Source organism: Geotrypetes seraphini, chromosome 4, assembly GCF_902459505.1.
Source record: "Geotrypetes seraphini chromosome 4, aGeoSer1.1, whole genome shotgun sequence".
Taxonomy (NCBI): domain Eukaryota; kingdom Metazoa; phylum Chordata; class Amphibia; order Gymnophiona; family Dermophiidae; genus Geotrypetes; species Geotrypetes seraphini.
The window spans coordinates 322,063,635-322,087,764 of NC_047087.1; the positions used below are offsets into that span (position 1 = coordinate 322,063,635).

At 42.6% G+C, this 24,130-nt stretch overlaps 1 protein-coding gene across 10 annotated transcripts in view; it reads left to right on the forward strand.

The window, feature by feature from the left end:
- The window catches only part of TACC2 (transforming acidic coiled-coil containing protein 2), a 206,163-nt gene that overhangs the window by 127,857 nt on the left and 54,176 nt on the right, over nt 1-24,130 (forward strand). For 9 of the 10 annotated variants that reach the window (XM_033943068.1, XM_033943065.1, XM_033943061.1 and 6 more), the window contains 6 exons: nt 7,059-7,119; nt 13,308-13,512; nt 15,766-15,827; nt 17,370-17,485; nt 19,931-20,075; nt 23,233-23,373. In XM_033943068.1, the coding sequence (XP_033798959.1) occupies nt 7,059-7,119; nt 13,308-13,512; nt 15,766-15,827; nt 17,370-17,485; nt 19,931-20,075; nt 23,233-23,373 (730 nt within the window). The remainder of the gene's footprint in view (nt 1-7,058; nt 7,120-13,307; nt 13,513-15,765; nt 15,828-17,369; nt 17,486-19,930; nt 20,076-23,232; nt 23,374-24,130) is intronic. The other variant, XM_033943064.1, reaches the window with a different exon arrangement.

The following is a 24,130-nucleotide window of genomic DNA, read 5'->3' on the forward strand; positions in this document are numbered from 1 at the left end:
ATTTATCATCATAACATATACATCATCATTAACATGCAGCTGTGGATGTGTATGGACAGGCTGAGGAGGATGGATGGGAAGGAAGGAAGGTGCACATATCAACATATCATACATTTTTTACATGCATGATGCAGCTATAGGCAAGCTGAGGAGGATGGGATCATACAGATGTGTATGTTCAGATATGCGCTCAGATGTGTAGTTTTTTCTGATATATTTATTAAGCTTACAGTATTTATAAAAACACATTTAATACTTGTTACAAAAAATATTGTGCAATTGTGATCTACTTCTGGCCTACAAAGGTCAAAAGCAATCCTTAACTGAGATTTTACATTCAAAAGTGAATTATAGCTACTAGCACTATTATTTATTAGTTATTTATTATGCAGATGTTTGTTAGTTTGTTATTAGTTCAGTATTAGACATATGTTAGTTTAGAATAGATAGGTATAGATTAGTTTAGTTTAGGTTAGGTTAGGGCCCTGCTGAAAGAGTCTACCTTGACGTGGTTGCAGGCTTACAAATCTTTTGGTCAAAGAGTGCGGCGACAGAGAAAAGTATGTGTGTATTCGGCCCATGGAAGAAGGGGTGGTCGGAGGGGAAAGGGGTGCGTGGGGGGGGCCCAATAGGATTGCTCAGTAAGGGGCCCAGAAATTTCTGATGGCGGCCCTGATTGGAGGGGTTAAAGAGCAGGAACAGCGGTTCTTGGGGCTGGATCTCTGAATGACACGAGGTCGCTTCCAGGCCTTTTCTGGTGCATTAGCTGCATAGGCAGAGAATAGAGCAAGCAAAGCCCCTCCACTCGGAAAAGCCACGGATGCATGGGAAGGCAGGAAGAGTCTCTTGTGTTTGGGGGCTAGTGGCTTCTGCGCCCTGTGATACAGTTCCACAGCTCGTAACAGGGGAAGCCGCAGATATGCTCAGGTCCCTGCCACTTCCTTCTTGCTGTCTCTTTTCTTTGTCTCTCTTGTCTTAGGATGGTAGAAGATGTCATGTCTGTCTGTTCTCTGTTGTAAGTACATTTAACTTTACTCTCTTTTCACTGTGAAAAGTTTCCATTAGTTGGACTTCTTGTGCCTGTCCTTTCACTGTCTGTTTCTTTTCTCTCACTGTGAAGGAGTTTTCTGACATACAAACATTTGAGTTGGTATTAAAGAATGACACGGGGACAAATTTTTCCCCATCCCGTCCCCGCGAGTTTTGTCACTGTCACTGTCCCTGTCCCTGTCCCATTCCTGTAAGCTCTGCTTTAATCGCATAAGCCTCAAACACTTCTGATTTTAAAGTGTTTGAGGTATGAGGACGGAGCTGGCAGGGACATTGACAAAGTCGTGGGGACGGGATGGGAAAAGTTTGTCCCCATGTCATTCTCTAGTTGGTATCCATGTTTTGTGAATGAGGGGCACTCTTACTGCATCCTCCCTGGTCCCTGGGATGCTATTTATATCTAAGAAGGGTCTCCGGGGAGATACAGCCAAGCTATGTACATGTTTGAGGGGCCTTTGGGAGAAGAGACCCTTTTGGTATATCCATATAAAGTGATACAAACATACTCCATTTTCAGATTTAAATGACTGAAAATACGCATAAAGGTTAGTTAAATGCGACTTGTGTTCAAGTCCTAGTGACTTGATGAATTACGAATCTAAAAAGATTAGGAATATATTACCTGTGGTTAAACCACAAGTCAAGAACAGAAACAGGTGGTCAGAAAAAGTGATGAAGAAACCAACCTTTTATTCACCAAGGATAACTATTGTGAAATGACCCAACATGGCTGGATTTCGGAGAGAATGTCTGCAGCAGGGAAAGGGTAAACAGCAGCAAGACAGAGGAAAGGAGAGACAGGGGAGATATGATTCAGACGTTCAAATACTTAAAGGGTATTAACGTAGAACAAAATCTTTTCCAGAGAAAGGAAAATGGTAAAACCAGAGGACATAATTTGAGGTTGAGGGGTGGTAGATTCAGGGGCAATGTTAGGAAATTCTACTTTACGGAGAGGGTAGTGGATGCCTGGAATGCGCTCCCGAGAGAGGTGGTGGAGAGTAAAACTGTGACTGAGTTCAAAGAAGCGTGGGATGAACACAGAAGATTTAGAATCAGAAAATAATATTAAAGATTGAACTAGGCCAGTTACTGGGCAGACTTGCACGGTATGTGTCTGTGTATGGCCGTTTGGTGGAGGATGGGCTGGGGAGGGCTTCAATGGCTGGGAGGGTGTACATGGGCTGGAGTAAGTCTTAACAGAGATTTCGGCAGTTGGAACCCAAGCATAGTACCGGGTAAAGCTTTGGATTGTTGCCCAGAAATAGCTAAGAAGAAAAAAAAAAAAAATTTTAAATTGAATCAGGTTGGGCAGACTGGATGGACCATTCGGGTCTTTATCTGCCGTCATCTACTATGTTACAGAGGTTTGACCCCAGAGTGAATATATCCTGATCAGCTTTGGTTAGTTAAACCCCTGATTTGCCACCGTGTATCCTCACTAAAAAGAAGCCTCATTCTCGCTGAAACCTGTCCGGGTTGGGTCATTGTGCAATAAAGTTTCCTGGGTGTATAACATCACTTCTCCTGACCACCTCTGAGCTTGATTTGTGCTTTATCCAATATAGAGGTTTTCTGTCTTTTTCATTTTTTTTCTTGAATAAGCTTGTGGCTGGCTAAATACGGATCTCTAGGGGGTAAATTCAAGGGGGTAGGGTTGTTGGAGTGGGCAGACTTGATGGGCTGTGGCCCTTTTCTGCCGTCATCTTCTATGTTTCTATGTTAAATATTCAGTGCTGGGCCTTAGCTGTGCACCGGCAGTAAATACGTATCTGGTGGCATCTGGAAGCTTTCTCGGTACGACCAGTGTTTACTGCTGTCTCTGCATAGACTCAGTGGGTATAGTTAGGACTGCTTTCGTGTGGGCACTGTCTCTCTGCCCTTAAATATCAACATTGCCTGGATATCCCCCAGTCCAAGAAATATCTGCTCTAAGGACAGACAGGCAGGAGTCGTTATTTGTTCATTTTCCGAGGTAACTGTGTAACCAAAGCTGCTTTTACTAGTTCATAACACTTGACATCAATTTGAAGGGTAGATTTTACCTAGTTACTTTCTTGGCCACTTTGGTTTTGTTAATAGAAAACGCCCTACACGGGGTTTGGGGATATTTGACTTTCCATCTATTAAGGGATGTGTTTGCAAACGATTCTCTCTTATATGGGATAGCCATCTTGGTAATTTTCTATTAAGTTCCAACACCTATCTGGCATTTAGAAAAATGGGAAAAACATACTTGTTTGGTAAATTTTCAACTAATGGATTGTAATTCGCTGTCAACGTCCAGTATCTTTACTCTGTAAGCCTAGTGTTATGTTATGTTACTCATCCCCTTCCTTTTTACTAAGCTGCATTAGAGGTTTCTACCGTGGCCTCAAGCACTAAATGGCCAACACTCATAGGAATTCTGTAAAGTCAGAGCATTTGCCACTACTCTTAAATATTTCTATAGCGCTATCAGACGCATGCAGCGCTGTACAGAGTCACAAAAGAAGACAGTCCCTGCTCGAAAGAGCTTACAATCTAAACAGGAAGTCATGGATACAGTTAAGGGGAACGGTTAATCATCAGGATGGGTTGGAGGGCGGAGGAGTAGGGTTAAGGACTGAAAGCTATATCAAAAAGGTGGGTTTTCAATCTGCTTGAAGGAAAGGGGCCTGACGGACAAACTTGGGTAATTTATTCCAGGTAATAGGGGGCAGCTAGATGAAAGGAACAAAGTCTGGAATTGGCAATGGAGGAGTGACTTATCTGAGATGTATAAGTGCTCTTCAATCCTCTTTTTTACAGACTATTTCATTATCTTGTTTTCATTACATTTAAACACACATTTTCAATTCAATTATTTTCTTCTATCTTAAAATGGAATTTACTGCCATGAAGTCACTTATCTTTTGTGACCAGAGAACCAGCCACTGATATGAATCATCTTTGCGTCAGGAAAGTCAGTCTCCTAAAAAATAATCATAAGTATATCAGCTGCAGGAATTCCCAGGGGCATCAGGTACTCACATTCCTTAAACATTCTTTCCGAAATGCTTCGTGTGGCCAGCAAAATGGCAGCCTCATCTTCAAATGAACTCGTGTCACCAGCTCACATGACTGTTAAGAACCAAGAAGGTCACGTCTTTTCAATCAGGTTCCAAATTTGGACCATAAGGTTCTATTACATTTAAAAAGAATCTTCAGTAGTTCTTCTCGCCCACCCTGTCTGTATAAAATCCAAAATTCTCCATCACAGTTCTTCCATTGAATGATTTTTATCAGTCTAATATTGCACTAAAGAAGCAGAAAAACAAATGACCCGACACGGTGGAAGTTTGTGTGTGGGTTCTGCCTTTTAACTTCTTGGATTTTTTGTGACTTTTTAAATATATATATAAAAGACAGCCAAGACCCATTAAGACCCCTGAGGAAGGCATTTTGAGTTTTGCCGAAACACAGCCCGTGTCGGGTCACTTGTGACTGTTTATATCCTTTGTGGATTACTTTTATGGGTTTTTTGGATGCTTCTTAAACTATAACTGGTACGTCCGATCCTGTTCTACAATTTTTGTTGGTTTTCTGCGCTAAAGAAGCACAGATGGCCCTATTCAAAATCCTGGAATTGTGTTCATTGACTTCTACTTTGACAGATGTTGCTGTTGGAGTGGAGGAGTTGCCTAGTGGTTAATGTGTGTGTGGGGGGGATCTGGCTTCAATTCCCACTGTAGCTCCTTCTGACTGGGTAAATCACTCTATTGCCCCCGTTACAAACTAAGGCCCCTTTTGACGGGCTGGGGTAATCGCTCCAACGCCCCTAGGGATTCAACGGGCGTCGGAGCCTTTGTAAAAGGGGGCTCAGTACCTGTTTGTAAGATGCAAACAGCTTTAATCGTAACCACAGAAAAATGGTGAATCCGTTTGCAAGGGTAGATAAGATGTCTCCCATGTGATCATACATTTTCCCCTCTTTTACAAAGGTGCGCTAATATTGGTTTTCTTTTTTTTCTCTTCTTTTTGTGGTTGGGGGTGAGGGCTGGGGACGGGGTTGATTTGGGAGGGGGAGGGTTATTGCTGGGTTTTTGCATTGGGGGGGGTCGGAGTCCACCCTCTCATGCCATTTGTTTCTTTGGATTCTCTGTTGAAGGCTTTCCTTCCTTGGGGGGGGAAGTATTCACTGGGTTCTGGGGTTGCTCAGTATTATTTGTTGTTTGTTTGCTGTCACTTAATAAAAAATTGTTTCAAATTTCAAAGGTTCGCTAAATCTACACGCGCGCTGACGCGTCCATAGACTAACATGCACATGTTAGCATTTAGCGCACCTTTGTAAAAGTTTTTTTTGGGGTGGGGGGTCTACACAATCAGGACCCTCCAGTGTATAAGTTCACCCCCGTCTCTGCCACATTTTTAGTGATTCATTATCCAGGGAAGCTCTTGTGCATAATTCAAGTTTCAAGTTTATTTATTATTTGATTAATCGCCTATTCCAAATTCTAGGCGATGTACAAATTGGTAAAATAAATTGTCTAGAATATACATAAAATAGACCATATAATTAACAAGGGGATAAGTCACAAAACGAACTAATTAAAATAAGACAAGAATACAATAGGACAGGTGGGATAGAAATACAATCTTAGATAGGAAAGAATCAACAATTAAAGGTAAAACACAACAGGAATCGAAGGACAAATAAATAGGTAAAAATAAAAGTAGACAAAAGAGCAATTGATGAAAGAGCAAATTAACATTTCAATTAAGTATTGAACGCATCTTTAAAAAGAAAGCTCTTAAGTTGGCTCTTAAATTTTTCCAAATTCTTCTCCTCTCTTAGGTATAGTGGGAGTGAATTCCAGGTCTGACCGTAACAGACCTGAAAACAAAATTATAACAGATCTTCCTTTTAAATTCAGTGGTTTAAATTTTGAAATTGAATAAGCATCTCTGATTTAAATGGTTCTTAGCTAGGGCCCCCCCTGCCTGCCCTGTCTTCCCAGGCTAGTTCCCTCCTCACTTCTCCCTCCTCTGACCCTAATACCTGGTCTTAGTTCTGCTGCGAGGAGGAAGGGCCAGTGTCATTATCGGGCAGCAGCATTAGAAGAGGGAAGAGGGAAGTGATGCACATCCCTCCTCCCTCATCTTACACCACCAGAGTCAGGGGAGGAGGAGAGTGTTCAAGCCACATCTCGTAGCTTAACTTATGGGCCGGTGAGGTTGCGGCCCTAGACTAGAGCTTCACCTGGGCCATGGGTTAAGCCGGCCCTGCTCTCAACGGTTGTGTGAACCTGTGACATGAATTTATTTGTTAAACCTTAAAATAGAAGAAAATAATTTTATTGAAAATGTGTGCCTAAATCTAATTAAGAAAAAGATAACGAACTGAGAATCAGTGACACAGGATTATATGTTTTGAGCTAGTGAAAGTGGTTTTTGGTTACAAAATTACCTCTGAAGGTCCTAAAAGGTTTTCTTGAATTGATAATTTTGGTCGTTGGAGCTGACAAATAATGACTATTGGATTATTTATATGTATGATTAAATTATTCTCTTGCAATTAGAACAGTGGAAAGGAGAGACACATCAGTGTGTATTTTATAAATGTTCTGCCTGTTCTCCAGCTCTGGGAATGCCCATATCACAGGGAAGTAGGTGGTAGAAAGCCCTTATTCTATGTACCTTACCTTATTGTTCCCTTTCCTTGAGATTATCCACTAGAATCCACACATGTTACTCTCTGACCAGGAGAGAGACTGCAAAGTGATAGGGTTAGGTGCTGATATCGAGGTATTAAGACCAAAGTGAGAAGGATTTTGGGCTGCCTAGAGAGAGGCATAATGAATAGAAAAAGGAGGTGATGAGGCCTGGAAGACCAAGTTCAGTTCTGGAGGCTGTATTTCACTAAAGTTGCAGAGAGGCTAGAAATGGTACAGGGTCAGTGCCCAGAGATATAGGAGAGGCGTAAGCTAAGTTGCTCTGTCTTCTGCCTTTACTGTGTCTTGTTTACGTTCTCTCTTTTCTGTTTTCAGTGACACATTTAGGGTAAAGAAGTCTCCGAAACGATCCTCGGTGTCAGATGCACCCACACAGGTATGCTACCTTCTAAAAGTCTCACAGATTGAGAGAAAAATGAGGAGACGAAAAGCACGGAGTTCAAGGTTTTATTAAAATTTGATTTAATCACTTATCTAATTTCTAAGCGAGTTTACAATATAAAAAAAGAGAGCATGAACATAATAAAAATGCCATTAACACTTACAAAAAGAAAACAATTACAAAGAAACATCAGCTAATACTTGGCATATTAAAAGGGGATAAATGAGACAGACAGACGGGAGACAAAAGGGAATAGGGTTAGAAATACAATTTGGATAGGAACGAAAGACAAATAAGGGAAAAACAAAAGGAAAGGGCTCGTTGCTGCTTAATTCTTTAAGGGAGTTAAAAAGGATAGTGTAAAATTGAAATCAAATGTTAAAAGCTTCTTTACATAAATGACTCTTGAGTAGGCTTTTGAAACGTAAGTTGAGGGGCTACTTTTGGTTCCTATTTTCTTATATACCGAAAAAGGGAGGGGACCGTCAGCAATTTATGATTAGATGATCTAAGACTGCGGGTGGGTCATATGGGATAAGATATTTATCAATAAATTGGGGCAGTTTAGAATGAATTGTTTTAAATGTTATGAGAGAGATTCTTTGAGTAATTGGCAGCCAATGGGGGTAACATGGTCGTATTTTCTAGATTTTGTTATTCATTTTGAGTTGAGCTAAGTCTGGGTGCCAGATCGGCATCTGAACAGGCGACAAGAAACAGTCCCTTGCTCAGCACAGAAAGGTTGCAAAGTGGGCCATGAGGAACTGCTCCTGGCTGGGGTGGCCAGTCCAGTGGCTTTGATTTGTTTATCTTTCTTGTTCCTGCGACATTTTGGAGTTGACGTACAAACAGTGGCTCTGGGAAGGACACTTCTGTCAGACTAAGGCCGGTGAAGCCAATTTTAGATTAGTAAACGGGAGTCTGGCTTCTGGTTTTAAGTCTCATTGTTTTCTACAATACTCTGTGGATTGGAAGGTCAAGATCCAAACCCCACATCTGCATTTCTCTTAAATGCAGGTCTTGGGGTGCCTGGATATTATCAGTGAAGAGAAGTCCATAGCCCATTATTGAGATGGCTTGGGGAAATCCACTGCTTATTCCTAGGATAAGCAGTATAGAATCTGTTTTGCTACTTGGGATCTAGCTAGGTACTTGGGACCTGGGATGGCCACTGTTGGAAACAGGATACTGGGCTTGATGACCCTTTGGTCTGTTCCAGTATGGTAATTTTTATATGAGCCAAGTATAGAACAGTGAAGCCATTGTAGCATCACTGATGAGGTTGGCTTTTAGGCATTGGTGGAATAAAGCATTATGATGTCACAATCTGAGCTCTGGAATGTTGCTACTCTTTGGATTTCTGCCTGGTACTCGGGACCTGGGTTGGCCACTGGGCTTGATGGTCCTTTGGTCTGTCCCAATGGAGATTACAGTTAGAAGGATGGTTAAACTGCTGGCTAGGGTGGTGAACAGAGGGCAGAGGGGAGTAGTATTATGAGTTGAAGGCCTACATTTGAACTAGGGAAGGGGCATGGTGGATGGATTCAGGTAGTTTATTCCAGGCCTATGGGGCAACGAGCTGAAAGGAATGAAATCTGGAAGTGGAAGTGGAGAAGAAGGGTAAAGGTAAAAAGCAACTTATCTGAGGAATGAAGATCTCAGGGAGGTATAAAAGGAGAGAGAATTAAATTAAAATTAATTGGTAGTTAGGCGCCTAGCCAAAGATGCCTGCCAGAAAGTGGGTGTGGTTAAGAGCACATCATGGGTAGATCTTGGACGTGTTTTGCATGTAGGTGTCTAAATTGGACTCAGGTGCCAGTATTCAGGACAAGAAAACCCTAAGATTTTCATGCCTAAGTCCAAGTTAGGCACTGTAAACGGTGCCTAACTAAAGATTGACAGCCGCTATGCATTCTGTCCCTCAGTGCCTAGTTTTGAATCATGGCCTAAATGGCTGACACATGCCTGACCCAGCCAGGTCCGTTCCATGTTAACACCCCCTTTGCAGGAAGTGATGTCAAAGGCCAGCACAAGCAGCAGGTTAGAGTTGCTCCTCGCTGCCGGCGATCATTTGTAGAGGTAGGTGCATGGGCGGAGAGGAGGTGAGGTGCCAGCACCCCTAAGATGGTGCCTGGGGTTAAGTACTAAGGGCTGGACTGTATAAATGGGTTTAGTGATGATTCCCATGCTCTGCTGAAACCTGGTGTAAATGCTGCTGCTCCTCCAGTTGGTTGCGCTGACCCATTGTTCAGTAACATGAAGCACCTATTAGGAATACAGTGGTTTGGGTGTAGCTTGTCCTGAGGGGTCAGGTGAAGAGGTAGGTTTTTACAGCTTTCCTAAAGCTCAAAAGTCCATCAAGGGATTTGATGTTAGGAGGTAGCTGATTTCAGTACTTTGGTAAGAAGTGAGAGTATGACCTTCGTTCGAATCCTAATTGCACTAATTAGGGTCAATTTTTGGTCAGCACCCAGTTATTGAAGTTTAAGAGCTCATTAGCCAATTAAGTTCTGTGCATATCTCTGGCGTGTGCTCAGATCTAGAATCTGTATATATAAAGATATGAAAAGCATGGAGTCGGTCCAGGGGAAGGCTACTAAAATGGTGTGTGGCCTTTATGATAAGGCGAATAGGGACAGACTTAAAGATCTCAATCTGTATACTTTGGAGGACAGGTGGGAAAGGGGAGATATGATAGAGACGTTTAAATTCAATAAACAATCAAACTGTTATTAGCCAAGTGGTGGAGATACTCCATGAAAAACCATTTATACTCAGTGGAGAAAAAGCCTCAACTATCAACACTGTACGGACGGCAACCCAATGAGTTTTGAAGCCAGTCCTGCTCATTGAGACACTCCATCAAACATCACAAAACTAATAAAAGGCACACCATTCTACCCCGATGGTTGATGCAATACTCTGCCCTTGCGATTTATGCTATATAGGGTATACCGCACAGAGTTTAAAAACGAGACTATTTGAGCACCGGTCAAACATCACACATAAAAGGCAAGTGGATGTACTCACACGATATTGCGTTGAAAAAAATCATTCCTTTGAGGAGTTTCAGGTGCTTTGTATTAGATCATATTCCTCTTACAGCTCGTCGTGGTGATGTGAAGACATTGCTGTATCAAAGTGAAGAGCGATACATTTTCTTTCTAAAAACCATCTGGCCGAATGGACTTAATCAGAAAGTAGAATGGTGTGCCTTTTATTAGTTTTGCCATGTTTGATGGAGTGTCTCAATGAATAAAGTTTATTGGAAGTGACGTCATGAAACCGGAAGTATAAATCCGAGTGCCATTCTGAGCCATGTATGAACGGAGCAGGACAGAACGTGAATTTCCCTGACGCAGCCATTGACCTTGTTGGATGGTAACACTCAGTTCCTTATCCTCATTCAGCATGAGAATTGCTATAGCAGGAAGATCTACTCGCTGTAAGGAACATCATATGTTCCTGGTGATATCTATGAAGATAAGTGAACTGTTTTTTGTTATTTTTCTTGGTTCCCTGTGCACAGTGGTGGCTTTGTTCCCATTTTGAAAAACTACATTTGAAAATTTGTGGAGTGTTTTGCCTATGATACAGAGCAGGACTGGCTTAAAAACTCATTGGGTTGCCGTCCGTACAGTGTTGATAGTTGAGGCTTTTTCTTCACTGAGTATAAATGGTTTTTCATGGGGTATTCCCACCACTTGGCTAATAACAGTTTGATTGTTTATTGAATTTATATTTTGTTGTTGCAACTTGTATTCTTGAGATGTTGAAATACCTACGTACTGTAAATGCGCATGAGTCGAGTCTCTTTCATTTGAAAGGAAACTCTGCAATGAGAAGGCATAGGTTGAAGTTAAGAGGTGAGAGGCTCCGGAGTAATTTAAGGAAATTATTTTTCACCGAAAGGGTGGTAGATGCATGGAACAGTCTCCCAGAAGAGGTGGTGGAGACAGAGACTGTGTCTGAATTCAAGAGGGCCTGGGATAGGCACGTGGGATCTCTTGGAGAGAGAAAGAGAGAATGGTTACTGCGGATGGGCAGACTGGATGGGCCATTTGGCCTTTATCTGCCTTCAGGATTCTATGTTTCTATATTCAAGAGGGCCTGGGCTGGCACATGGGATCTCTCGGAGAGAGAAAGAGAGAATGGTTCCTGCGGATGGGCAGACTGGATGGGCCATTTGGCCTTTATCTGCCATCAGGTTTCTATGTTTCTATATTCAAGAGGGCCTGGGATAGGCACGTGGGATCTCTTGGAGAGAGAAAGAGAGAATGGTTACTGCAGATGGGAAAACTGGATGGGCCATTTGGCCTTTATCTGCCGTCAGGATTCTATGTTTCTATATTCAAGAGGGCCTGGGATAGGCACGTGGGATCTCTTGGAGAGAGAAAGAGAGAATGGTTACTGCGGATGGGCAGACTAGATGGGCCATTTGGTCTTTATCTGCCATCAGGTTTCTATAGAATTCGAGAGTGAGTTTAGAGAATAGCGCATCAGCGCAGTTACATGTGTAAGTACAAATTGCTTTCAATTAACATCACTTAAGGGTCAATTAGTGGCCACTTAAACTATGAAGTTAGCAGCTATTCTAGGACTTGCATGAGCGATTTTGTGTACTAATTACAAAATTCTGCACCCAAGTTTGTAGAATTAGGGAGATAAAACCCTACGAAAACTCCCAAACTGAACAGTTTCTAAAGGCCATTCTTTTTCAACTTCTTTCAAATATTCAGTTTCGTCATTTTTGCCAGCCAGTCCAACCTGGTAGATTGATTGATTGATTTTGATTTCTATCCCATCCTCCTGGAAGCTCAGAACAGGTTACAAAGAAAACATTCACAGTAAAATTAAACAATCACAGAAAATCAGGGACATGAGTGGTCAAAGACATGGAGCACATAGGAAGGATGATACAAAGAGGGGTCTGTTTAGTTGAAGAGGAGGGTCTTTACTGCTCTTCGGAATGCCATCAGTGAGTTCTGTGATCTTATTTGTTCAGGCAGCTGGTTCCAAAGCTGAGGTATAAAGTGGCTGTAGGAGCGCTTATGTGCCATTTCCATCTGGAGAGATCTTCCCGGGGGGATGCTTAGTCGTCTTTCACTCCTACTACAGGGTTTCCTCAAAAGGTCTTCACAGAATATATTTCAAGGAAATAGTCAACAGCCAGAGGATCTTCCTAAAAACACACATATAGACACAGACGTTCACAGGTTGAGATGCACCCACCATAGCCATTGACATAGCAACAAATATGTTCATGAGGCATGTTTCATTTGCTTTCACCATCATACACCCTTCCCCCCTCCCCCCCCTGCAGCCACAGCCCTGTCCCAGATTCAGATGGGTATTTAATTTTCTTTGTTGTAAGCTCTATTGTGAAATCTAAAGACTGAACTTTGTAGCTTTCCTAATGATTGCAATGCCAACTAGAGTGGAGAAGTTTTGCATTACCCTGTTGTCATACAACAGTGACACCCTGTGGTTAAACTGTAAAATCCATTCTTCAAAATCTGTTAATAGTGACATCTAATTGTTTGGAATATTATTACCCTTGGTTTCATGTCATTATTCCTTCCAAGCTAGCAGGATGTTTAGGTACTGTTTATTCAAATCATTCCTCCTCTCTCCTCTCCAGTAGGGATTGGAAAGAAATCCATGACGCTTTCTCCACACACTTTTTAGTTATTTATTAACCATTTTAGACCATGTGAGCAGAACACACCTTGAGATGTACAGCAAAGCATTTCACACAATGTTCTGGTAAACGAACAGCCCGTGTTCAAATTCTGTGGATAGTTTTACCTATGGGGGTATCAGTAATTGAAGTAGAGCCAACAGCCCCCACTGGTAGTTTTGCTTTGACCTTTGTTCCTGGAAAAATTACTTGTCAAGATTTGTGCCAGTCATAAGTCATGCAAGTAGTTTTATGCTGCAAAATTGTGTTTGTTTTTTGCATCATGACCAAACTCTGACTTCAGGAACATCAGAAAAGAATGCAGGGACTTTTCTCTGCACTGAGGGTGGGTAGTAATCAAAGAGCTGTTTGCACAGTCTTATTGCCTTCCCCATGTACAGCAGAAAGCTTTAATAGCTGCTGAGATTGCGGGGCCTGCTGAGACAGGGAGAGAGAGGATGATGTTTGTAATGTGACCATTCAGTGAGTTCTTTATTCATAGGAGGAGCCAACATCCCTCCCTACCCCTGAGAGCCCTCCTGTTATCCCCATGGTGGAGCATGCAACCGATGAGGAGAAGTTGGCTTCATCCGTTTCCAACCAAAAATGGGTGGCCATGGACATAGGAACAGATCAGCAGGACTACCCAGAGCCATCTGACCTATCCACGTTCGTCCAGGAGAACAAGCTGCATTCCCTGACAGATGGTGAGCAGAGAATACCCCTGATAAGCAAAAACCCTCTTTATCCTCCTCAAGACCAACAGGCAGACAGTCCCAGAGATGTGGAGGGGCATAGTAAAAAAAAACAAAAAAAACGTTTAAGCCCCTTTTTGGCCTAAGGCCCTAGGCGGACAAAGTAGGCATCAGGGAAATGTTCATTCTCGAAAAAAATGTCCAAAATGTGGGGGTTTTTTTTTCGAGAATGGCCTACCTGTATGTTCGGGCGTTTAATCACACAGACCGCCACTGCATCTATCTTTAAGCCCTATTCCCGAAAAAAAATTTGCCCAAGTCCCAAACGCCAAAAACAAGACCTTTTAGGCATGAGAGTGACCAGTCCTTCACCTAAAACCATGATTCTCTAACTGGCATCTGTCATAAGCACCGGTTACAGAATCATGGAACCATCATCGTCGTCCCCCCCGCAACGATCACCGCAGGACGAGTACCCAATCCCTCCTGTCTGAACCTGTCATGATCCCCCACAATCATCTCCACAGTAGGGATGCCCAATCCCTCCTGCCGCGATTCCCTGCAACCTTCCCCAGCAGGAGGGATACCCAATCCCCCCTCCCCAAACCCCCCTGCCAAGGTAGGCCACCTGACCTGAAACCCTCTGCCGCCTAGCTCACCTGAACCCCCTTCTAAGCCCAGCCTCCAGCTGGCAGGCCCTCCAAGGTTTCAAGGTTTATTAAAAATTTCTTATACCACTTAATCCAAAATTCAAAGCAGTGTGCAATAAAATCCATTAGAACATAAGAACATAAGCAATGCCTCCGCTGGGTCAGACCTGAGGTCCATCATGCCCAGCAGTCTGCTCACGTGGTGGCCCAACAGGTTCAGGACCTGTGCAGTAATCCTCTATCTATACCCCTCTATCCCCTTTTCCAACAGGAAATTGTCCAATCCTTTCTTGAACCCCAGTACCGTACTCTGCTCTATTACACCCTCTGGAAGCGCATTCCAGTTGTCCACCACACGTTGAATGAAGAAGAACTTCCTAGCATTGGTTCTGAATCTGTCTCCTTTTAATTTTTCGGAATGCCCTCTCGTTCTTGTAGTTGTCGAAAGTTTGAAGAATCTGTCCCTCTCTACTCTCTCTATGCCCTTCACGATCTTGTAAGTCTCTATCATATCCCCTCTAAGTCTCCTCTTCTCCAGGGAAAAGAGACCCAGTTTCTCCAATCTCTCAGCGTATGAAAGGTTTTCCATCCCTTTTATCAGACGTGTCGCTCTCCTCTGAACCCTCTCGAGTATCGCCATATCCTTCTTAAGGTACAGCGACAAATATTGGACGCAGTACTCCAGATGCTCAAAACAGAAGATTAAAACCAAAACATATCATTACTGGGGATTGGTTAGTAAAAACAAAAGACACATACACCAGACAAACAGAAGTAAAACAAGAGGGAAAAGGGAGGAACTACAATAGATAAAGAAAAGAACAATAAGGGGAGGTTGACCGAACAACAGTAAAATTATTGCCCTTACGAGGGCAGCTATATATCAAAAGCATCTAAGAATAGGAAGTTTCAACTTTATCTTGAAAGGGCCTACGGAAGTTTCTTCCCTTATGTAATTGGGAATGGAATTCCAAAGAGAAGGTGCAGTCACTGAAAATTATTGGATCTTAAAGGGGCTGCAGAACGGAGAGACCTGACTAATTATATAATTGGGTTTTGAAGGTTAAGAGGAGGATTTTGAAACTAATTTGATGCTCGATGGGTAGCCAATGTGCCTTATCCAGAAGGGGGGGGGGGAGACGTGATCATATTTCCTTGTGTTATAAATGATTTTTACTGCAGTATTCTGCACAGTCTGAAGTTGCCTAAGTTCTTTTTTTGTTATTCCTTTAAAGAGGGCATTGCAGTAATCTATACATGAAATAACAAGGGAATGGATTAGGATGTTCAAAGAGGCAGTGTCCAAAAGTTTAGAAAGTGATCTGATCATTCTTAGCCGGTGAAAACATCGCTGGACAAAATGGTGGGCCTTCCCCTTTCCAGTGCATCATGGGATGCACCGGGGATAAAAGGGGCCTTAGGCGCCTGGGACAACCGGAATCTTAGGCCTGACTCCCAGTGCATTCTGGGATGTGCTGGGAGGGGCCTAAGATTCCGATTGGCCAGATCCCTTAGGCCCTCCCTTATTATAACTCTGTCTGGTATTGTGTGTGTGTCACGTTCCCCTGTTCCCCCAGGCTTTTCTGTTGACTAATGTGTAAATGTTTCTCTTCAGAGCTGGAGTATGGGAATACCTTCGAGGTAGAATACATGGAGAAGATTGGCTCTTCCACCCCTGTAAGTCTCTGTGTTCCATAAAGGTTGTAGTATTGGGGTGCTAGATAATGCGACCTGCTCTGATGGGGAGGAGGGGTAAGCCACAGCTAAAGGCTTGCACTTACTAGTGTAATAATCCACACAGCTATTTTGCTAAAGATGCTTCTGACATCAGCAACCAGATGCACTAAACAGGATCGGAAAGACCGCATGGGCCAATTCCAAAAGAGCTATTGATGCACTAAATATTTGCATGCAAATGATTCGCGCGGAGGTTTGACATAATTCCAGTCTCTCCCATCCGATTGATCGTTGTGAGAGCGACTCTCACACATGCGCAGAGCCGGCAGGGGAAGCCCCAAAGCAGCCTCCTGCCACTCAGCTGTTTGGGGCAGGAAACCTTTTTTTTTTTTATGGGCACAGATGGTGTTTGTGTGTGTGGCACATGCACAATATCTGTTCCATTAAAAAAAGAAACAAGACTCTCCCACTGATGACGGCCCTTTCTGACATCTTCTCAACAAACTGGCATCAGGGACCAACCCCTTCCCCCCCTCCCCCCCGCACCAGTGAAAATTGACAGGAGAGATGTCCACTCCCTCCTGCCTTGCCAACCCTCCACCCCCACCCCTTGCCAGTGAAAATCAGCAGGAGGGCTGCTCACTTGCTCCTGCCTTGATGATCTCCCTCACCCCCACTTGAGAAAAAAATTGGTAGGAGGGATGCCCACTCCCTCCTGCCAACAGAGCCTCCCCCACCGCACCATCCCCTCCTCCCCAATAAAAGGCAACAGGGATGCCCACTCCCTCCTGCCTCTGGATGCTCCCCCGAACTTCCCCCCAAGTACCTTTGTGTGAAGACAGCAGGATGGAGGTTCTGTCCCTCCAGCTCCGAGGTTCGCCGATCCAAAATGTAATTTTCTTTCATGCGAGGGGAGGGGAGCAAGGCAGGAGGAAGTGGGCATCCCTCCTGCCAGTTTTCGCAGGGAGGGGTGATTTTTTTCATTATTTTTTTTAAAGGGGCAGATATTGTGCATGTGTAATACAAACACAACATCTGTGCTCATAAAGTACCGATAAGATAGGTAAGCAAGTGGTCTTGACCAGTCGCTTTTTTTATGCATCACCAAGCGATGTTAGTGCATCAATCACTTAGGTAGTTTGCATGGGGTTTTAATATTAAATAGCTAATTTGCATGGCCAGATCGGAAAATGGGCGATCAAGGGGTCAGCAAATGCGATCGTCCCTACAGAAGTCCAAACTGGTTTAGCAACGATCGCTGACTTTAGTGCATCTAGACCTAGATAACAATATGACTGGCCCAGTTGAACTGGGTAAGGCTAGGACTGACTGACACCTTGGGCCTTTCTAAAAAGGTCCAACTGCATTATTTTCTGTCATTGAATCAAACTAATAATTTCTATAAATAATAAATTAGGCATAATTTACTACTGTCAGCATACATAAGAACACAATATAAGTCATACAATTATGCCCAAGTTTTGGTTAGTCTTCTAACTGCCTCGATGAAGGCCCTTATGTCACATTATTTTTCCTCCTCAGCCTCGGGATGACTCTCCGAAGAAGCTCCCTTTGTACCTGATGTTCGACTCTGAGAATGGAAGTCCTGAAAAGTCTCCTGCTGTCCCATTCTCAGATTCTGTCACGCCAGGCTCAGGGTATGAGAGGAAAACTAGAGTCCTAGGAGCTAGGACTAGAGTCCTAGGAGCCTCATAAAGTCTGTCTTGCTTATCCATGATGTTACTGTATTTACTGCATGTCTTCCTGGGTTGGGTTTAATCAAGTAACTCTTTGTGCTGGAACCTTGTGTCTTGAAATTCAAAGTGTGGAACCCCCCCTTGCAGATCAGTAGTTGTTTAGGCATCCCTGTTTCAGTCAGCTTCTTGCTACAAGCGGCCTGTCAAGGGAGGCTACAAAAATGAAGGATTTTACCAGTGATTTTATTGCATGGAACTGTGAAAACGAACCATTAATGAAACACCATGTTCTAAAATACCAGCTGCTAGAGGGTGGGTGTTTTCTAGTAAATGCACCATGGTGTTTGCAAAGAGGCAACAATGTCTTGTGGAAACCACAGTCGAAGCATTGACTGGGTCCCTGAACACACACTGAAAGGATTGATGTAGGACACAGAAAGAAGCAGAGACTGAGAACCTCCCACCAAGAACACATTGATGGAGGATCTGAGGGACAGTTTTATAGTGCTTAGCTCAGGGAGAAGCATGGACAGAGGATCTGGAAGTTGCTGGGAGCCAGAGGAGACATGGTACATGAATACCTTGGCCAAAGTGTTGGCCAGGAACTTGGGGAGATTTTGTTTTGTTGAGCAGTATTGGATGTGGATTCAGAAAGGATTGGTTGAAGATTTGGAGAGAAGTTGACTGGGAGCCAGTTAAGAAGTATTTCCTCATACGAGAGGAGTTCCATCCCCTTTATCATCTTAGTCACTCTTCTTTGAACCTTTTCTAGCACCCCTATATCTTTCTTGAGATAAGGAGACCAGAATTGAACGCAATACTTCAGGTGAGGTCGCACCATGGAACGATACAGAGGCATTATAATATCTTTAGTCTTGTTAACCATCCCTTTTTTTAATAATTCCTAGCATCTTGTTTGCTTTTTTGGCTGCCACCAGCACACATTGGGTGGAAGGTTTCATCGTATTGTCTACAATGACACCCAGATCATTTTCTTGGGTGCTAACCCCCATGACCCTAGCAAATGGTAATTATGATTTGGGTTATTCTTCCCAATGTGCATCACTTTGCATTTGTCTACATTAAATTTCATAAGAACATAAGAATAGCCTTACTGGTTCAGACCCATGGTCTATCAAGCCCAGTAGCCCGTTCTCACAGTGGCCAATCCAGGTCACTAGTACCTGGCCAGAATCCAAAGAGTAGCAATATTCCATGCTACCGATCCAGAGCAAGCAGTGGCTTCCACCATGTCTTTCTCAATAGCAGATTATGGATTTTTCCTCCAGGAACTTGTCCAAACCTTTCTTATAACCAGCTACGCTGTCCGCTCTTACTACAACCTCTGGCAATGCCACACATTGGACGGAAGGTTCATCGTATTGTCTACAATGACACCCAGATCCTTTTCTCGGGCGCTAACCCCCAAGGTGGACCCTAACACCCGGTAACTGTGATTCAGGTTATTCTTCCCAATATGCATCACTTTGCATTTGTCTACATTAAATTTCATCTGCCATTTGGACGCCCAGTCTTCCAATTTCCTAAGGTCCGCCTGCAATTTTTCACAATCCACATGCGTTTTAACAACTTTGAACAGTATTGTCATCTAAATCTTACTTGTCATTCCAATTTCCAGGTCATTTATAAATAAGTTAAATAGCACCAGTCCCAGTACAGACCCTTGCAGCACTCCACTGTTTACTCTCCTCCATTGAGAAAAATGACCATTTAACCCTACCCTCTGTATTTATTTTTTTTACTATTTCAATAGGTGGGGGCATGCCATGGAGGTCATTTATCCTGTAGAAAGGAGGAGAAATAACCATTTTAAAGATTTGTGGTGGTAGTTATCAATATAAGAACCTATTAAACTAAATATGGTTCACCATTAACACATGTTTTTTTTATTATTAACTCCAGTTATTAATAACTAGTTCTCATTGCATGAAATGGAACCAGTGCTAAAATAGCCCTAGTTACTGGTAAAATAACAAGTCTTAATAGTATCCCACATTGGTAACTGTCCCCCCTCCTCCACTTAGTGTGAAGTGTTTCAGCCTGATAACCAGAGCTGAGATTGTGATGTCATAATGCCTCATTCCACCAATAAGAGCCAAGCTCATCAGTGATGCCACAATGACTTCATTGTCCTCAAGGGTCACCAGTACATCCACAGACTCCCCAATATATCATAGACTGTGCCATGCTCAGTTCATTGAAAGTCATCTCAGCTCAAGGAATAGATATAGATATTTTAAATTTCATAAATCCCCCTTTTTCAGGTGAGTTATAGTCATGTTTAGCTTGAAAGCCTTTTTGAGAGGTTCCTACTTTCTAAGTTCTCCCCTGCTTCAATCACTAGGTCACTCCATCACTGATGCACCCTTTCTTTTTGAATTTCAGGTCAAGTGTAGAAGGCCCAGAAGTCCAGTTGTATCCAGCACTTCGAACCCTTTCCACCAGTCAAGGGACGAATGGACAGCGGCCCAAGCAGAACCTTCTGGAATCCATGAGCCAGAGCAGTGCAACAGGCAACTTGGAGGAGCTGGTGAGAGCAACAGAAGCACCTTGGATTGCCTCCTGATCCTCGAGTTGTATCTTCCTCAGGACCTCAGTGTTGGTTTTGAGAAAAGTCACAAAAGAACATAAGAATTGCCACTGCTGGGTCAGACCAGTGGTCCATCTTGCCTAGCAGAATGCTCCCGCTCCTTCCCGACTCCTCTTACCGCGTTCGCGTCCCCTTTCCTGTCTCTGTGCTTTTTCAATTTTTCAGGCGAGAACAACAGCATGAACTTGCTGCCCGCGTCATGTCAGCTATCCCTCTGGTGTCACTTCCTAGGCACGGGTCCCGGAAATGACATGAGAGAGGCAACACCAACGCAGGCAACAAGTTCATAATGCTGCTCATGCAGGAGGTGCAATGGACGGGAAGGGGCACGCAGCAGGGGGAGGACCGGTGCCTGCACCCTTTACAAAGACCACCCCCCGCACCTCCCTCACTATGCCAGTGAGTGGAGGAGTACCCTAGTGGGCTCCTCTTGACACTAGGCAAATCGCTTAACCCTCTATTAACCCAGGTTAACCGTTTTGATTGTAAGCACAGAAAGGTCGCATTCCCTTTCCCCTAATACAAGCAGCCCAGGGGTCACTGCGACATTTGTAGACCAAACTGAGCCTGGTTGTCATGGTCTTGTTGGTAACAACGGAAGCTTATTGTTTTAAAAGTATTTGTAATTGTGGAACTTTAACAAGTGACAATTAAATAAGCCCTTCCATAACATGCAAGCCAGGTCACGGATATGTACCTTAGAACGTGTGTACAATTTTCTTTATGCTTTTTTGGTTTTCTGAGAATATGTCCCCCTCCTCTTCCCCCTGCAGTCTGCTCTGGGCCTCCTTCCTAGTCTTGCACTTCTGTAAAACCTTTCACTCGTTCCTTAACTCCAGTAGGTGCCTTTGTTCTAACCTAGCAAAAATAAGTCATCATTTCCATGCCAGTTGCTAATCTTTATTTGCTTTTCTTCTCATTTCCCCCTGCCAGCTTCAATACAATGTTTGTGCCCTATAGAAATGAGATCTCCTACTGAGATGGGTGAATTTAGCCGACTGTTTTGCAACAAAAATTCATAATTTGAGATCGTCTCTTGTAGGTTCAAACTCGGATTTACCAATCACTCTAATTCCTTTAGGAAAAGAAAGTTCAGCTGTTGATAGGATCTGGAATCATTTTGAAAATTCAGACTGGAACCAATTCCTCCAAATATGTAAAATCCAATTATCTGTTGGATAACTGTCCACCGACTATTATGAAATCAGCCCCTATCTTCTTCAAGGCTGAACTCTTTAATTGGGTTTTTTATGCAAGTGTACTGACAAATTTCCGGCAGAACTTGGTCATATCCTTGTGACTCCTATTATTAAAAACTCTAAGGAGTCTGTCTCCTTGACTGCCAACTACAGACCTATTGCCAACATACCATTTTCTCTTAAACTAACGGAAGGACTGGTTAACATCGATCTCATGAAATATTTCGAGAAGTTCAACATCCTACACGACAAATCATAGTACCGAAACAATTTTAGCTTCCATGACTGATCATCTTTTCCATCTGTTTTCCCTGGGAAAAAGTGCATTGCTACTGCAATTTGACCTGAGCAGTGCCTTTGACCTTGTTGAGCATGACATTTTGCTTAGATGCCTTGATTCCATTGGCATTTCTGGACAGGTACTAAATTGGTTTATGGGTTTCCTAAAATCCGTATATACCAGGTTTACAGTGAAGGAACTCTCTCCCAGGCTTGGTGTAATCCCTGTGGAGTTCCACAGGGCTCCCCACTCTCCCTTTCACTTTTCAATGTCTATAAGGTATCATTGGGAAATATGTTATCCAATTTAAAATTGAAATCATATATATACACGGATGACATTACAATTATTATTCCCATAACCTCACTGACTCAAGAGACAGAACAATTCATCTCATCTGTCCTTCCTAAGGTAGAACAATGGACTACGTAATTTAAATTAAAACTTAATTCGGATAAAACGAATTGCTTTTTGGCAAGTCCTAATAACAAGATCACAAATAAGTCTTTGAGATTAAATGGGTCAGACCACCCAATTAATTCTACCATCAAAATCCTGGGTGTCATCTTGGACCGAAGCTTGACTTTCGAAGATCACACTAAAACTCTCAGGTTAAAAAAATGTTTTTTCACTTTATGGAAACTTCGTACCATTAAGCACTATTTTGACTTCTCTTTTCGACTGCTGGTTCAATTCTTGATCTTAAGTATCTTAGACTATTACAATATTATATATATACTTTGGATCCTTTAAGAAGACCATCAAATGACTGAGAATCGTTCAGTCCGTCTCATCTACGGTCTCAAGAAATCGGATCATGTAAGCCCATATTACAAAAACCTACACTGGCTGCCCGTGGAAGCAAGGGTTATTTTTAAGTTTGCTTGCCTTTGCTTCAAAACCATCTATCTGTCTCATCATTTCGACTTTCCATCCTTGAAGGGCTGTATCTATAAGAGATTCCTCGACAGAACATTATCATTCCAAGCAGGCAAATGGAATAAATGTTTAACTAACTTTAGCTCAAACGCTCTTTCTTACCAAACTTTTAGGAAGTCAATCCAAACTTATCTCTTTGACAAATTTCTCTGACTCCATTTCTACCATGATGTACTTCTAAAACACTTCCAGGAAAAATGGATTAATCTTATCACGTTAATGTAATTTTGAAAGATTTTTGTAATATCGCTGTCCGTATACAGTCTCTTCTTCTGTAAACCGCTCTGAACTGTTTGTGGTATTGCGGTATATAAAAATAAAGTTATTATTATTAAACCTTGAAAAGGGAACTTTACTTTTGAGATTTCTTGTGGTGTCTTCCCAAAACATGTACATATTTTCGCATAGTAGAAAGTTTAGCATTCAACGACCCCGAGCCATTTTGCATTATGAGCTGGAATCTGATTACACTAGGTCCATTTTCCACTTGTGTCTCTACTGCAGTCTCTTACACTGTATGTCTCTTGATGTGGAATCTGCCAGGCATTCATGGGTTTCCTTAAATGACTGTCACTGAAATCTGCTGTCCAAATTCTCTGTTTCTGTATCTGTGGGTTGTCCCTTGTACAGGGGACCATTTATAATGTGTTCTGGTCTCTCTCCTCATTTAACCCTTTAGTTGTCTCCTGAGGACTCCTGTGTCTCTGCTGATGCTCTGCTGAACAGGATTTCTCATCAGGCCTCCATATGTGATGCACACGGCAACCTGGCACCTGACCTAGCAGAAAAGAATCCTTCAATCTTTGCGCAGAAGCTGCAGGTTGGTACCCGCAGGTCCTCTCTTGGGCTCGCTCCCTGTTTCTCAGCATCTCTCTCTCTCTCTGACTCTTTAACTCACTCCATCTGTCTCAACCTCTCTTATATTCTTTCTCTGCGATTTGGCATGGGGGAGTTTTTTTTGGGGGGGTGCCAAATTGATCTTCAAAGTTAGACAAGTTCCTGCTGAACCAGAACGTACACAGGTAAGGCTAGACTCAGTTAGGGCACTGGTCTTTGACCTAAGGGCTGCTGTGGGAGTGGACTGATGGGCACGATGGACCACTGGTCTGACTCAGCAGTGGCAATTCTTATGTTCAATCATAAATGTAAATCTAAGCGGTTGCAATAAAAGTTTAAAATAAGTGAATATAAAAATTAAACAGGGTAGAGAACAAAAAATAAACAAAACATAAAATACAGTTAAATAGTCAAACCAACAAAGAAATATGAGGAAAGGAGGGAGTCGGTAGGTTACAACAGAACAAAAAAGGTTGGGAAAAGGGAAGGAATGAACAATACGGTAGGGGAAACAAGTATGTTTATGTTTATTAAAAGCTTTCTATACCGCATAACAGCCTAAAAAAGGATCCAAACGGTGTACAATATATAATACACATTCATGAAGAAAGGAACTCCATTTAAAACTAGGATAGGAAAGAGTCTTCCTGGATTGTTCTCTTGCTGTGAATGGTTCCATGTCTGGACCATTTGCCATTTTCAATAAAAATATATTAAAAAAATAAAAAATTTTTTCCTAA